We start from the raw sequence: 15,549 nt of genomic DNA, 5'->3' as shown, positions 1-15,549 counted from the left end.
GGTTAGAGGCAGAGTGTGATGTGATGGGAAAATGAAAATGGTGAAGCAGATAGGCCTACCTGGCATACATCTTATTGCTTTCACCTGTCCTCTGTCTTAATAAAGGAGAGGAGGCTACATGTTGGATATGGTCTGTGGTAGACTAGCTTTCCTACTACTCCAGCCTTATCCATCCATCTACATGTCATATCTATCTGTTATCATTGGAACAACAATCAGGCTCATCAATCTGGTGTGTGTTTGGAGATGGTGGTGCCATTTGTCCACTGGTCTTTAGCTCTGTGAAGATTAATGGAGTTGAGTGGAATGGTGATGGAATGTTGACATATTGGTCTGTGTTTGAAAGTTGATGGCATGTTGACAGATTGATCTGTGTGTGGAATGTTGTCCGTCCATTCATCCTTCACAACAGCTGATGTGCAATGCATGCACCACGCATCATCTCTCTCTCTAGAGAGCCCCCACCCCCTATCTCTCTCTCTCACTCCCTCTCTCCCTCACACACTCCCACTTCTGGGAATGTGATGTGATATGTCAGTGTGGCAGGAGGGCAGACATCATTCATTAGTGAAAGTTGTGAGAACCTCTACAGCTGCGTCCTAAGGATCATGGCCTAAAATCATTTGCCTCTCTCTTACCCTCTCTCCATCCTTCCATCCCTTCAACCCTCCCTTCACCTGAATGTGACTGGGCCTGCTCGACTTGTTTAATCAGCACCCCCCCCCCCCCCCCCCCCCCAATTAATTGGTGGTGTTTCTACTAGCGCTGTAGGATACAGAGTGTGAGAGAGTGTTTTTAGTATTCCTCTCAGCTCATCTCTCTTGTGTTGCCTGTGATATCTGACCTCTTTTGTCTCCTATACGGCTTGATGTTGATTTGGAGGGCATTGTTGGATGGAGGGTGTCAGTGGGGGGGAGGGGGAGGGGGGGGGGGGGGGGGGGTTAGAGAGGTTGATTTACATAAGGCTTAGCCCAGATTTCGACACACTTGGAGAGATCTGAGAAGCAGGCCTGAGGGCCACGAGCTAATCATCCATGTCCTGTCGTGTGCGTGCGATATCTAAAGTGTTTGTCTGGTTTTTTTTTGTTATAATTTTTTTATGCGCTTGATCATGTGCATTTTCATGCATTAATGTTTTTCAAAAATCTCTATCTCTCATTGTTTACTTAGGGAGGATTGTTCGGGCCAAGCGGATGGTGGTGGCTGTTAACCCTACAGAGTTTGAGTACCTGGAAGGCAACATACCCTCAGAGTGGGATGGTAATGCTGAAACACTGACACTTTAGCTGTTTGTCTGCTAGTCTCCATGATATGGTGTCATGGATACTGTGAATCTGGAGCTCGGGAATACACTGTAGTACAGAATAGTGCTAGGCAACAACAACAACTGTACTAGAACTAACATTAATCGCCTAGGCTATTTATTCAGAAATGTATTCATGAACGTATCAGTCACCCTATCTGCCAATGTCAGAAACTGTTTCCATTTCCCATACAACTAGATACAAAATGTTCTGTCTCTGACTTGCTTTATCCACATTAAACCCTCATCGTCCCGCTCTCATGCATTTTCATCAGGATGCAAATAAGAGGGGGATAAGAAGCCCAGAGTCCCGGCATGCTGAAGGAAAAGCTGGGAAATCTCTCTCTTTCTCCAGAGCCTGCCCTTCCAAAATACACCTAAAAAAGAACAGAGGCGGGAGAGCTAGATAGATGTAGAGAGGTTGCTCTAAGGATCAGAGGAGGAGAAATCTGCAGTCTCTACTCTTATGCTGTACAGTAGTTGAAATGCAGTAGCAGTACTTACAGTCCCCTTTCTGCTTAGACTGGCAAATCAGAGTGACGCCATATTCTGGCTGTTGTCAAGCTGGAATTGTAATGCATGAAAAACAGGCCAAAATCTGTTTGAGATCACTTACTAGTTAGATACTGTTTTAATGTACCTATAGAGTAATTACACAAGTGTGATGCCATGCAACTGGCGTTACATTGGCTGTCCGGTGTAACTGTTAATTTTGCTGGCGTGGTATGTGTGCAGTGTGGGTGCTCTAACTCTGTCTGTTCCCTCATCCAGCTTGGATCCGAGGCAGACGGAAGCAGCCCCCCTCCATTGAGGTGCGTATCCCTGCTGTGTTTTTGGGGAGCGCTGTGGGGCGGGGTAACCGGGGGGGGGGGGGGGACGCGACGCTCAAGAGAAACACTTTGATTTGCTTTCTCTCAGTTTCCAACAGAGCCAAGGAACTTTGGGGGACAGGTGTTAAAAATAAACTGGAGCTGGCGTGTGAAGGTGCTAGTGAGTGGAGACAGTCACAGCAATATGCCTGACATTTCCACGTCAAGCTGACGTCTTCCTCCGAGGAAGCGTCAGTCATCTTTTCGCATCCTGTACAAAGGATTAAAGTGAGAATAAAAAAATCAATCTCTTCCTCTTTTTTTTGTCGGGGGCTCCAACTCCTTTTTACCTCTAATTAGCCCTTTAGGACATTTTTCTTGGTAAGCCATTCTCGTGATTTTTATCATTGTTGAGCACTCCTTTCCTTTTGTTTGCTGAAGCGCGAAGGCCAACCTGAACTCGGACATCTTAATGTTTCCTTGTTCATAGAGGACGATTGACTTGAAATTATACACTGAGTGTACGAACATGCTCTTTCCGTGACATGGACTGACCAGGGTGAAGCTATGATCCTTTATTGATGTCACTTGTTAATCCACTTCAATCAGTGTAGATTAATTTATTTATTTTTTAGCCTCGAAACAATTGAGAAATGGATTGTGTGTGTGTATGCCATTCAGCGGGTGAATGGCCAACACAAAAGACTTAAGTGCCTTTGAACGGGGTATGGTAGTAGGTGCCAAGCGCACCGGTTTGTGTCAAGAACTGCAACGCTGCTTGGTTTTTTCCATGCTCAACCGTTTCCTGTGTGTATCCAGCCAACTTGACACAACTATGGGAAGCGTTAGAGTCAACATGGGCCAGCATCTCTGTGGAACGCTTTCGACACCTTGTAGAGTCCTTGCCCTGACGAATTGAGGCTGTTCTGAGGGCAAAAGGGGGGTACAACTCAATATTAGGAAAGTTCCACAGGAGGTTGGTGGCACCTTAATTGGGGAGGACGGGCTTGTGGGAATGGTTGGAGTGGAATGATATCAATTACATCAAACACGTGGTTTCCAGGTGTCTTGATGCCATTTCATTTGCTCCCTTCTGGCCATTATTATGAGCTGTTCTCCCCTCCGCAGCCTCCACTGGAGGGTTCATAATGTTTTGTACACTCGGTATATAACTGCCTTTTGTAGTCTCAATAAGTCATTCAGTTTTTGCTTTGTTGGTATACAAGGTTCATCTAATCGACTATAATTATTATTATTATTATTATTTGTCCATTTGAAATGGAGGCTATGGGAAAGCCTTTAGAAAGCAAATACCCAGGCACCCTCTTCTGTATATTCCATGCCAATGGCCAATGTCATCCCACCTCAGTGTTGCCAGAACATTCTATTCCAATTTTCTGCTTACTGTCAGCCCATTCGCAGTCGTCCACAGCTGGACAGTGGTGTAGCCAAAACCACTCCCCCGGCACTTTGTCCCCTTCTTAACGTTTCCTCTCGTTCCTGTCCAAGTCAACAGAAATTGATTGGATTAAATCCTGTCATTAACAAGCTGGAGAAGCAGCTCAATATGCTCCCCCTGCTCCCCAAAGCAGGGCTGTATTGCCCTGGTCTCCCTTCGCCGTTCCCAGCCCACTAGTTCTGCTGCCAACACACAACATCAACACATCCAGGCTTCCCTCGCTCTCTGACTCTGCCAAGGCAAGACTAACACCACAGACTGGACACTAGTTTATGGATGACTTGAGAGGACTTCACTGTCACCAGTAGCTATCCCTTCAAAGGACTGAGTCTCTGTTGAAAAGCCTCGGTTAATATTGTGTGTGTGTGTGTGTGTGTGTGTGTGTATGTTCCCTACTCCCCACAGGAGCTGGTGAAAAACCAGCACTACAGGGAGCACATCAAAGGAAAGGCGAGGGAGGTGGATGAGAGAGAGCTGGCTCTGCAGGCTAAGGAGTACGAGGAGGGCCTGGTGGCTCGGCCTGCTCAGACCATAGCCAAGGGCCACGCCGCCGCCACTAGCTTCGGCCAGCCAGAGACCAGTGAGGAGCCTGTCAGTACAGCCAACACATTCCAGCCTGGTTCCTGGATACCCGCAGCCAAGAAATAGCCACACACACACGCTCACTGGGTCATGATACCAGTACTGCGATACTGGATTTTCCATGGTAAAAAAATAAAAACATGAAGCAAACTGAACTCCTGCAGTTGTGTGATTATAGTTTGGAAAATAAACAATTACTCTGGGTAACAACAGAAGGCTGTGTGTTTACAAGATTAGAACTGTTTTTCTGCTTCATGTTTTGTTCCCTTGCCATGGTACTTCTGAGTATCGCGATACTGGTACCTAACACACAATGACACGATGCTACACACAAGAAATACACACAGGCTATATGCAGTGCTATTCATAGTTTGCCCACACACACACACACACAACTAAGACATAGACACACACATGCATACTGTGCATATGCACTCTCTTCATACCTACATCCAAAAAACTAGACATCTGTAAACAAGTATAGGCCCTCCCTATGTGAGTATTCACAGGCTTCCTTCCATCATTACCACCATGGATCGGCGACCTGAAAAGACTGAACAATTGAAATTGGCAAGATCGAGAGAGGATGCTGGGAAGGAAGCATGATCTGGCCAGCTTCAATGACCCTTTTCTCATTTGCGCATAAATTCGTCCTCCACTCTCTCTTCTGTCCTCTCCTCTGTGACCCAGAAACCGATAAGTGGTTGAGGAGATGCCAATTCGTTAGCAGGTGAACAAAAGTGTCTTCCCCTCCTCGATAGCCACCTTTCATCAGGGAAAGTCATGTCTATCCTACCGGAGATCTTTGCGGAAGAGTTTTGAAATCTTAAACCCCTTTTGAATCAGCTTTTGTTTGTCGAAGGAGAAAAGCATGCACACATTAAAAACAACATGCTACTTATTGTTTTATCTATAAAATGTCTTGCACAACTAACTAATTTGTTTTTATCACTTTTCACATGCATTTTGGGATCTGGACTGGGTTGTTTTCATTAGTGCACACCATAAAACGTTTGGCAACGGAAACCGGTCACAATGCTCTTAAATGTGACGTAAGCAGTTTAATGAATATGACCCTGGTTATGATGTAAACTAATAATGGAAGCTCTGCTCTTCATATGCATTGAATCAGGGAGTACTTGACAGTGAATGGCATTCATGGGATGTGGAAGACAATTTTATCTGATCTCCCTGACCCTACTGTAAACTCTGTATATAAAGTTCAGTTGTAGGTAGTCAATATATCTTGTTTGATTTGTTGTGGATTATAAATGAAACTGCAAGGCTTGAGAGAACTGGGATGTGATGTAAGTACTGGAAAGTAGGTGGTCCTGTGTTTCTCAATTGGTAGATCATGATGTAGGGTTTGATTATCCACAGTTCGTGCACTCATCTTAAGGTAGCAAGGTATGTATGCACTAGTGTAAGTTGATTTTGATCAATTGTCTGCTAAATGGCATACATATTAAATATTTTTCTGCATGACAAGGTGTAATTTATTTAATGGCTTTGTATTTTATATATACACCCCCAACACATGACAATACAAACCTTTTAAACAATTCTTTATTTTTATTAAATGACGGAAAGGATATCGCACAGCTCACAAAATGGTTGCAGGTCTCAGGAGTAGATGTCCCTTTGCAAGAAGTGTGTGTTATATTGTCTAGATGTTAAAAACACTGAATAAAACCCATGTATGAAAATTGCCTGGCTCACTTCTTGGTCGAGTTCCTGCCAGACTACAGTACACTCCGGCCAGATGTTCAAAACACTTGGATTGGTGTTTAACTATAAGCAAAACGTGTGATATAGCTATCCATCTATGCCGACTGAGTTGACATGGCATGCAACCATTGGTTGATGCACAGGTGTTGCACTGCATCTAGTTGGGCAGGAACTCAAACTTTTCGGTTAAGCATCATTCAGGGAGGGTTATGATTTGCAAGGAGAAAACAGCCATATTTTTTTAATTCAGAACTTCATTAAAAACAAGAAAATAATTCAGATATTTAATTAGTAACTTCAAATGGAGAACTTAGTTTTTTTACAAGTTAATGAAATCATTGGAGTGAAGATGTTACAAATGGAATGCAAGGTACTGCAACACCACCAAGCTCAGACGGTAGATCTCCACATTGTGATGATAGTCCCATCGAATGAGCCTCCCCGGTCTGTACCGTTCCCTCAGCGCTGTAAGGCCTCCATGTAGGGCCTACATCCCTCCTACACTGGACAAGAGTAATAGGTTGGGGACCTGCGCTGGGCTGGGTTGAAGAGATGAGGGGTGGGGGTGTGGCAAGTAAAGAGAGCGTTGAGCATAGCTGTGTACTGTAGCTACTCTTCTCTCCTGATCCCGCTCTCCGGCTCAGTCTTTCTTGGTCCTCTTGGCTTTGGCGATGTTCTCCTGGCGTTTCTGCTTTTTCTTCTGCTCGCGGTCGCGCGCCTCAATCATTTTGGCCAGTTTCCACGACAACAGGGCGCTTGCGATGAAGAGGGGTGTGAGCGCCAGGATAACCGTCGTCAGAAAGCCGTACGGGTCCTTAGCCGCCCACTCCACCACGTACTCCGCCCACGCCCGCACGTCAATCATCCTGATCGCCAAAAGCAACTCCAATCTGAAATATGGGAATAACGAAAAATTTAATTATTAACAAATTAGAAGCTTGGGGCAAAACTTAACCACGGATCTACATTCAGATTATCCAATCCAAAAACTAAACAATTATGGGAAGAAATAATGTCAGATAAATGTATGTTTAGGCCTATATCTTGTAACATACACTGAGTGGACAAAACATTAAGTACACCTGCTCTTTCCATGACAGACGGACCAGGTGAAAGCTCTGATTGCTTATTGGTGGCACTTGGTAAATCCACTTCAAATCAGCGTAGATGGGGAGGAGACAGGTTAAATTAAGATTTTTAAGCCTTGAGACATTTTTTTATTTGACCTTTATTTAACCAGGTAGGCTAGTTGAGAACAAGTTCTCATTTACAACTGCGACCTGGCCAAGATAAAGCAAAGCAGTGTGAACAGACAACACAGAGTTAGTTACACATGGAGTAAACAATTAACAAGTCAATAACACAGTAGGAAAAAAAAAGAGAGTCTATATACATTGTGTGCAAAAGGCTGGATTGTGTATGTGTGCCATTCAGAAGGTGAATTGGCAAGACAAAAGATTTAAGTGCCTTTGAATGGGATATAGTTGTAGGTGACAGGCGCACCGGTTATGTCAAGAACTGCAACACTGCTGGGTTTTTCCCTTGTTTATCAAGAATGGTCCACCACCCAAAGGACATCCAGCTAACTTGACACAACTGTGGGACGCATTGGAGTAAACATGGGCCAGCCTCCCTGTGGAACACTTTCAACCTTGTAGAGTCCATGACCTGACAAATTGAGGCTAAACTGATTGGCAAAAGGGGGCTGCAACTCAATATTAGGACGGTGTTCATTTTTTTGTATACTGAGTATTTTTCCAAAGGCACTATGCCAAAAGGTACCACTGTCCCACACACTGTTGTCCTGCTGAACATTTAACAGCTAACTAACATTTCTACTCACCAACAGGTGCTGCTACTCTAACATAGAAGTAGCCCAGTCTCCATCGATACAGCCACACACAGCTTCAGATTTCAAATCTAACCAATTCGCATTGGATATATTGTATGCGGGACTTTATACCTACCGGTATACAAGAGGAAAATCAAATGTGCACTACAGTCAAGCTGCCCCTGTCATTTTACAGTCTCAACCACAGACACTACATGACCAAAAGTATGTGGACATCTGCTCGTCAAACACCTCATTCCAAAATCATGGGCATTAATATGGAGTTGGTCCCCCCTTTGCTGCTATAACGGCCTCCACTCTTCTGGGAAGGCTTTTCACTAGATGCTGGAACATTCCTGCGGGAACTTGCTTACATTCAACCGCAGGAGAATTAGTGAGGATGGGCACTGATGTTGGGGGATTAGGCTTAGTTTGCAGTCAGTGATCCAATTAATCCCAAAGGTGTTCGGTAGGGTTGAGGTCAGGGCTCTGTGCAGGCAAGTCAAGATCTTCCACACCGATCTAGACAAACCATTGCTGCATGGACCTCGCTTTGTGCACGGGAATTATCATGCTGAAACAGGAAAGAGCCTTCCCCAAACTGTTGCCACAAAGTTGGAAGCACAGAATTGTCTATAATGTCATTGTAGCGTTAAGATTTCCCTTCACTGGAACTAGCCCGAACCGTGAAAAACAGCCCCAGACCATTATTCCTCATCCACCAAACTTAACAGTTCCACGATGCAGTCGGGCAGGTAGTGTTCTCCTGGCATTCGCAAACCCATATTTGTCGGTCAGACTGACAGACTGAAGCACAATTCATCACTCCAGAGAACGCATTTCCACTGCACCAGAGTCCAATGGCGGCGAGCTTCACACAACTCCAGCCGAAGCTTGGCATCGCGCGTGGTGATCTTAGGCTTGTGTGCGGCTGCTCGGCCATGGAAACCCATTTCATGACGCTCCCAACTAACAGTTATTGTGGTGACGTTGCTTCCAGAAGCAGTTTGGAACTCGGTAATGAGTGTTGAGATTTTTACGCACTTCAGCACTCGGCAGTCCCATTCTGTGAGCTTGTGTGGCCTAACACTTCGCGGTTGAGCCGTTATTGCTCCTAGATATTTCCACTTAACAATAACAACACTTACAGTTGACCGGGGTAACTCTAACAGGGTAGACATTTGACAAACTGACTTGTTGGAAAGGTGGCATGCTATGACGGTGCCACATTGAAAGTCACTGAGCTCTTCAGTAAGGTCATTCTACTGTCAATGTTTGTCTATATGGAGATTGCATGGCTGTGTGCTCGATTTTATACACCTGTCAGCAACGTGTGGCTGAAATGGTCGAATCCACTAATTTGAAGGGGTGTCCACATATACTTTTGTATATATATTGTGTTACTCCACTAGCTAACTTATGTCACAGTCCAGCTAGCTAGTAGCCAATTCAGACGCTAAATAGGGTAAGGGTTCCCACACGGCCATATTTCCATGTTACTGCGCATGTTTATGGAACACAGATGGATTACAGCATTGACTAACGTTACCTGTGCTGAATAGCTATCTGCGTCTCCGTACACCTGTGTGTAAACGGAAGGCACAGACGTGTTGTCACTGAAAAATACCGTCTGCAACTGTGTTAAACAATACGTGTATATCTTGCATTTGTGAACTTATTTTGATGTGATATGAAAGTAGATAGCTTTATGTTTCTAGAACCGTACCGCAATTGAGAATCCATTCCCGTTAAGATTGTGTATTTGACTGTCAGAGCCAATTCGTCTCTTAACATAAAATAAGGTCCTAACGTTAGGCAATAGGTAGCCCAATAATGGATTAAATACGCCTATTTAGCATATCAAACAGTCAACTATATACTCTAAAAGTTGGTGACGTGTAGTTAGCTAACGCTAGCTAGTATTCTTTACCATGACAATGATGTTTAAAGGGAGTTTTTAGTACTCGAGTAGCAAAAGACAGATTGCCTCTTACAACCAACATTAGCTAATTTAGCAAGCTACATAAAACTGTTAGCTTCATTACGTTAGCTTCTGTAAACAATTAAGATAGCTCCTTTATTTACATTGTAAAACCACTTCATTGCCCCAGCAACTTTGATCTAGTTTAGCAGTAAGCACAGAGATAACAGTTCACATCGTATAATTAAGTTAAACATACTCAACTAAGAGAAGTTTTTATTTTTATCCCACGCTGATCTGGCACCAGGAAGTGGGTTCTCACAATTGGTTATGACGTGACACCCTAGCATATAGGGAACTGTAGTTTTATCGTGATAGAACATGTACGTTTTCAGGCACACTAGGGGTGCGTTTGTAAATTCAAGTTGAAGTGCCAGAGTGTACTTTGGGCGTTCGTAAAATCAGAGTGTTTCGCTGTTGGAACGTTCAGAGCGCTCTAGCCGAGGAGTAGGGTTGAGCTGAGCCTTCTAGCTTCACCAGCAGTTAAACACCCAGCTAACGTTGGCTAGCTTGCTAGCTAATTCCAGACTCACACGAGAAAACACCTCACTCTGACCATGTTCCTCGCCCTAGGCTGGTTTAATGTTATCCAGAGCGTTGGTGACTGTAACTATTCTGATGGCAACAATTTAATAACGTTTTTTTTGCCGACGTTTACTGGCACCAGTCATATTCAACGGGTGTCGCCCATTTGTAAATTACACAGTTATTCTGCTTTACTGTACACTCAAACGAGAGCTCTGAAATCGGAGTAGATAGCCAAAGTGAATTTACGAACGCACCCGTAAACACCGTAATGGGCGTTCTCTGCATTCTAGCGGTGTGTTTGAACTGCGCATGTGCTAGGACCAGCCGAGCGAGATTATCTTTTTAGTGTGAGTGAAGTGAGTTCGGGAAAATTGATTGGAACGTTATGCGTTTTTTTACAAGTAGTTTTCATATACAAGATTTATGTCCTAACTCAGATTCAAATATGCTTCCCAAAAATAACATGTTCGCTGTGGTAGAACATTTATTTTGACTGGCGATTTTCTGCATTTATCAGGTAGCCTGTTTTCAGATGTGTCCATGTAAACAGCATTATCAGGGAAATCGTTCTTCCTGCAAAGCATGTAAACGTTTTAATCGAACTCTTATATTAATCTGACTATCAACAATAATCGCATTATTGTGTGCATGTAGTGAGTCAAGAGCCATCCATAAAAAAACGGTATATTCAAGAACATTCTTTGCCAGTGTGACGGGATATGATCACCCATTTTGGACCATGTTTAACAAAGGACCCTAATAAATCGTGAACAGGTAGACATGTATAAAATCACCCCTAGACCTTTTCAGGTGAGCGCTTTGTGGCTTCATTCTGAATGTCTTGTGCTGTGTCACAAGTGTGTTTCTTCGGAGGAAACCATTTTGGGACCATGCTGTTTTGACAATTGTTATGTTCAAAGTGCTCAAAGGGTAGGCCCATGTTACTTCATCTGCATCAATGTTTGTTTATTTGAGTTAAAACTGAAGAAGGCAGTGTTAAATGTCCTTTGATGGTCAAAATAAGCAACCAGTTTTCTGACCCTGAGTGACAAGAAAAACAAGAATAATTTGACAAAGGAGCTGCAGGCTGTTTGAACTTCCTGTGAGGAAGTATTGAAACCAAATCGGGTTTGGTCACATCTGCTCCATTCATATGGCACAGATCACTTTCAGAGCAGTTCAAAGGCCCCTGCACACAGGGGAAGGAGAGGGGTCAGACTGAAACACATGCAGGACATCCAGACAGGCAAATGCACATACCAAGCAGAGGGCTTGCAGTTGGGATTTTGTATGCTCATTTAAACTGGGCAAGGTTTTTCTTTCCTGTTCAGTGAATGAGTCCATGACTTTCCATCTGTTCTTGTTAAGGCAAATATGTTTTTTTTTTTTTAAATCACAGCATTCAACAGACCATATAGGCTTACAGTATACTACAGTATATCAAATTATTATTTGCCTACTTGGAAGGTGCACCTTTCTGGACCTAAACTTAATTTCCATTACAAATGATGTAATGGGCTTGTAATAGGTTTACAGAATATGCCCTATTTTAAACAGTTTTGTTTATTCCATAATTTTGGTGCTTGTAATAGAGCTTTGCTGAAATGGTTGCTATGAACTGAATATACTGGATAAAAAAAGCTAGCAGATTGTAACGGGCTAATGTGATGCTCCATTAACCGTTACAAGTTAGTTATTGTTTGGCGTAGCACAGAGAATTTTCTACCAACTTTAACTTGGCGATACATCCTCAATTCCCAACTTGGAAGACAACCAATGTCTAAATATCAATGTCTAGTTGCACTGGGGTTTGTTTGAATCTAGAAAATGCTCTGCGTTTAAGTGTTTTTTTTTTGCTCCATGAATTAATCTAACAATGTGTACGCTGCCATCTTGTCTTTTAAATCTACTCTCATTGATCGAGACAGGTGAGTGTCATCATGACATGCTGCACTTTGGGGTGGACTCTCTCCATCAATGAGAGAAGATTTGAAATAGACAAGATGGTGGCAAACACATTGTTGGATTACTTAATGGAGATTTTTACATTTTCTTTTAATAATGGAGCATTTTTCTAAATAAAATGAACCCCCTGCAACTTGACATAGATGTTTAGAACACATTGGTTGACTTCCAAGTCGGATATTGAGAAAGTATTGACAAGTTAAAGTTGGTCAAAAATGTGCTGTGCTACGCCAAACAGTGCCTAATAACACCTATCAGCCAGCTGGAACAGATTAATGGTCTGTCTAGGTAATATTTTTAATAGCTATATATAAATATTTATCATTCCATTTCTACATAGTCTAGGCATATAGGCTAGTTATAAAGTAATGTAGGGAACAGCAGGACAGGGAAGTGAACTTGGGTCTCAGGTGTGAAAGGCAAATACCTTACACATCGTGCCAATAGCGTTAACTCAATTAGTAGGAATTGTAATATGGCCCACATAGGAGCTCTGGAGTGGCGCAACAGTCTAAGGCACTGCATCTCAGTGCTAGAGGCGTCACTCCAGACCCTGGTTCGATTCCAGGCTGTATCAGCATTGCTTGCTCTTCGGGGTTTTAGACTGGGTTTCTGAATAGCACTTTGTGACATCAGGGGATGTAAAAAGGGCTTTATGAATACATTTGATTGATTGATATTTCAACCGTGATTGGGAGTCCCATAGGGCGGTGCACCATTGGCCCGTGTTAGGGTTTGGCTGGGGTAGGCCGTCATTGTAAATAAGAAAGAATTTGTTCTTAACTGAATATAAATATAGTGAGGATTGCTACATTGCCCACTCCAAACGGGAAAGCACATCCCCCTGCTTTGACTACTCAGCCCCCTTACATGTCCGGTGGCCACATACCACTTTTGACACCAACGTAGTGAACGGTGGAGCAGAGAAGCAAACCCTGTTCACATCGCGCCAATAGGGTTAACCCTCTTGGTGGGAACTGTAACTTGGCTCATATAGCGAGGATCGTATTCAAACCCTTTAATAAAAAGTGTTGAATTTAAGGCACTTTTTCGAGCATGCAGGTGGACTGTGTGTGTGTGTAAGCTTGATGAGGTCAAGAGAGAGGCTATTGATAATAGAATAAGACCTGTTTTTATAAAATTACTAGAGAATTCACTCATCCATATCCTCAGGTTCCTTTCAAGCCCTCTCCCCTCGCCTACGGTTGAGAGCCCTCTGAATTTAGAAAACAACCCAGTCACTCGTGATGTTATTGAGACGAAAGAGCCTGCGGTTGGTTGAAGTCTTCAATTCGGACCCAGTTTAAAATTCGGTTTTATTTCAACTCTTGCTTAAGACCACACATGGATTAGACCCCGCCTTTAAACTCAAACGCAAACAAACTTCAAAGTCTCTTCGGCTGCAAAGGCCCCGCCCTCTCGCTCCGGAATGGCTTCACAAAGGATTTGCCGACGTTCGGGAATTCCGCCTTCAGTTCCTTTTTTAGCGCCACTCGTGCGCTGGAATCTGTCCAGGATCACACCCATCTCTGTTAATTTGACAACACAAAGGACTTCACTGAACCCGAAGACACCGCCTACTATTCCAAATAAGGGTCGTCTCTCCATGTACGGAAAACAATCGGCTGGAGAGCGTCTTTTTCTCTTCCTTATCCCGTTTATATGATCCGAGAGGAACTGCGCTACAAGTTACAGCGGTGCGATCATGGCGGAGCGAGTCCAGCAGCCCCCGGCCAAGCGGCCCTGCTGCCGGCCCGGCTACAACCCGGCATGCAGGCAGGGGCAGCGGGCTGGAGGAGTACTTTGTGGCGGTCCGGGGTCCGCTCCAGGGGGATTGGGAAAAACACACAACCCCGAATCGCTGCTCGACATCGCGGCTCGGAGAGTCGCAGAGAAGTGGCCATTCCAAAGGGTGGAAGAACGGTTCGAACGGATTCCAGAACCCGTCCAGAGAAGGATCGTGTACTGGTCGTTTCCGAGGAGCGAAAAGGAGATCTGCATGTATTCTTCGTTCAACGCAGGGGGAGATGAGAGTGGAACTAGCGGGGAAAACAATGACGATACCCAGCTGCCTTTCCTACGGGGTGTCACTCTGCTGGAGGGCGGTTGGGTGGACAACGTACTGCAAGTCGGTGAGTAGCTTTCGCTAGGCTACTGGGAAATATGATGCTGGCCGGGGAGTAGCTAACACAGTTCCAAGATAACCCACATTGCTTGGAATTTCAAGGGAACCATGTTTAGTCAAAAGGCTAGTGTCATTTAAATTCTCACAGACTAAGTCATTTGCCATTTTCTACCCACACTCATCCCATGCGATTCTATATTTTCCAGTAAGGGGGTAGGGTAACCTACAGAAAACAACCCAGCTACCCTACCCCCTTGTTTTTGCCCAGTGCGCATATAAAATTGCTCTGAGCCATTCCCAATTGAAAGCTTAGCACTTTGTTCCTATTTTCGTGATCGTTTGTGTCTTTTCAGCTTGCTGTCCCCCTCCAATGGGTAACCAGACAAAAGCCCCCCTTTTCACCACTGGCTAAATAGAAGATATTTAGAAAGGTTGGGAGGGACGGGGATTTAAAGCCACAGCGCTTCTATTTTGTTTGCTAAACACAATGTAAGCTTTTGCTCTGCTACGTTTTCAGCATTCGTGAGAGAATTTGTTTTTTCAAACACGAGAAAGGCTATGATATGGTACGCGTTAATGTATGCCAACAACGCACAATCATGCGCCCTGTTCAATAATGCATTATTATTTGTGGGATATCCAAGTATAAATAAATACAGACATTTAGACTGCTATTGGCTCAACTGCTTCCCTTTGCCAGAGCCATAAGATTTCCCTGCATTCGTCAGTGCAATAAACTCAGCTGTCACTCTTTGCCTCCCCACCCTTGGAAACACTTCAGCATTTTAATCCCATTACCCTCCCCAGTTCATCTGAATTTATAATGCAATCTGCAAACATGATTTTATGCATGATCTTTCCTCAGCCTCCTCCCCTTGTTCTTTCCCTTCAGAAGGATCTGTGTTACTATTGTGAGCAGCCCCAAAGAGCATCACTCCACCAGCTCCTATCTGTTTACCAGATTCCTCAGCATTAGGGCTTGTTTATGTTCTGCTGTTTGGCTTCTCTGGGAGACATAGATTGTCAGTTCTTGCAAATGAGTGTTAGCTCGGATTTGGTGAGGTGTGTGTGTGTGTGTGTGAGTAGAATAGAATGAAAAAAGGGAGAGTGTGTGTGTGTGAGAGGAATAGAAAGAGGGGGAGTGTGTGTTGTCGGTCTCATTCTGCATGCTAACAGGAAGAGTGAGGATGACCGGTGAGCCCACAGCAGGAGTGCCTGTTGTGCTGATTGACATTTTC

General features: G+C 44.0%; 3 protein-coding genes across 7 annotated transcripts in view; 2 read left to right on the top strand and 1 right to left on the bottom strand.

Moving 5' to 3' along the window:
- The window catches only part of ndufaf2 (NADH:ubiquinone oxidoreductase complex assembly factor 2), a 39,112-nt gene extending 33,253 nt beyond the window's left edge, over positions 1-5,859 (top strand). Inside the window, exons 2-4 of the mRNA XM_036980090.2 lie at positions 1,171-1,260; positions 2,075-2,115; positions 3,977-5,859. Of these exons, the coding sequence (XP_036835985.1) occupies positions 1,171-1,260; positions 2,075-2,115; positions 3,977-4,219 (374 nt within the window). The 3' untranslated portion in view covers positions 4,220-5,859. The remainder of the gene's footprint in view (positions 1-1,170; positions 1,261-2,074; positions 2,116-3,976) is intronic.
- On the bottom strand, positions 5,706-10,534 carry LOC110525927 (small integral membrane protein 15). 5 transcript variants are annotated; one of them, XM_090237915.1, is made up of 3 exons: positions 9,893-9,983; positions 6,964-7,032; positions 5,706-6,771 (listed from the first exon to the last, which is right to left on the bottom strand). In XM_090237915.1, the coding sequence occupies exon 3, from the start codon at positions 6,744-6,746 to the stop codon at positions 6,522-6,524; it is 225 nt and encodes a 74-aa protein (XP_090094041.1). In that variant the 5' UTR covers positions 6,747-6,771; positions 6,964-7,032; positions 9,893-9,983; the 3' UTR covers positions 5,706-6,521. The 5 variants fall into 5 exon arrangements, with proteins under 5 accessions (XP_090094041.1, XP_090094043.1, XP_090094040.1 ...); XM_090237917.1 differs by having other exon boundaries at positions 9,898-9,927; XM_090237914.1 differs by lacking the exon at positions 6,964-7,032 and having other exon boundaries at positions 9,898-10,534.
- Positions 10,535-13,556: 3,022 nt separating this feature from the next.
- LOC110525926 (zinc finger SWIM domain-containing protein 6) overlaps positions 13,557-15,549 on the top strand; it is a 51,195-nt gene continuing 49,202 nt past the window's right edge. Inside the window, exon 1 of the mRNA XM_021606443.3 lies at positions 13,557-14,318. Coding sequence (XP_021462118.2) covers positions 13,892-14,318 — 427 coding nt within the window. The 5' untranslated portion in view covers positions 13,557-13,891. The remainder of the gene's footprint in view (positions 14,319-15,549) is intronic.

The sequence above is a fragment of the Oncorhynchus mykiss genome, chromosome 6 (genome assembly GCF_057628025.1).
Source record: "Oncorhynchus mykiss isolate SJ-2025 chromosome 6, ASM5762802v1, whole genome shotgun sequence".
Lineage (NCBI taxonomy): Eukaryota > Metazoa > Chordata > Actinopteri > Salmoniformes > Salmonidae > Oncorhynchus > Oncorhynchus mykiss.
The sequence above is the reverse complement of the archived record's forward strand: the minus strand, read 5'-3'. Positions and strand labels throughout refer to the sequence as shown.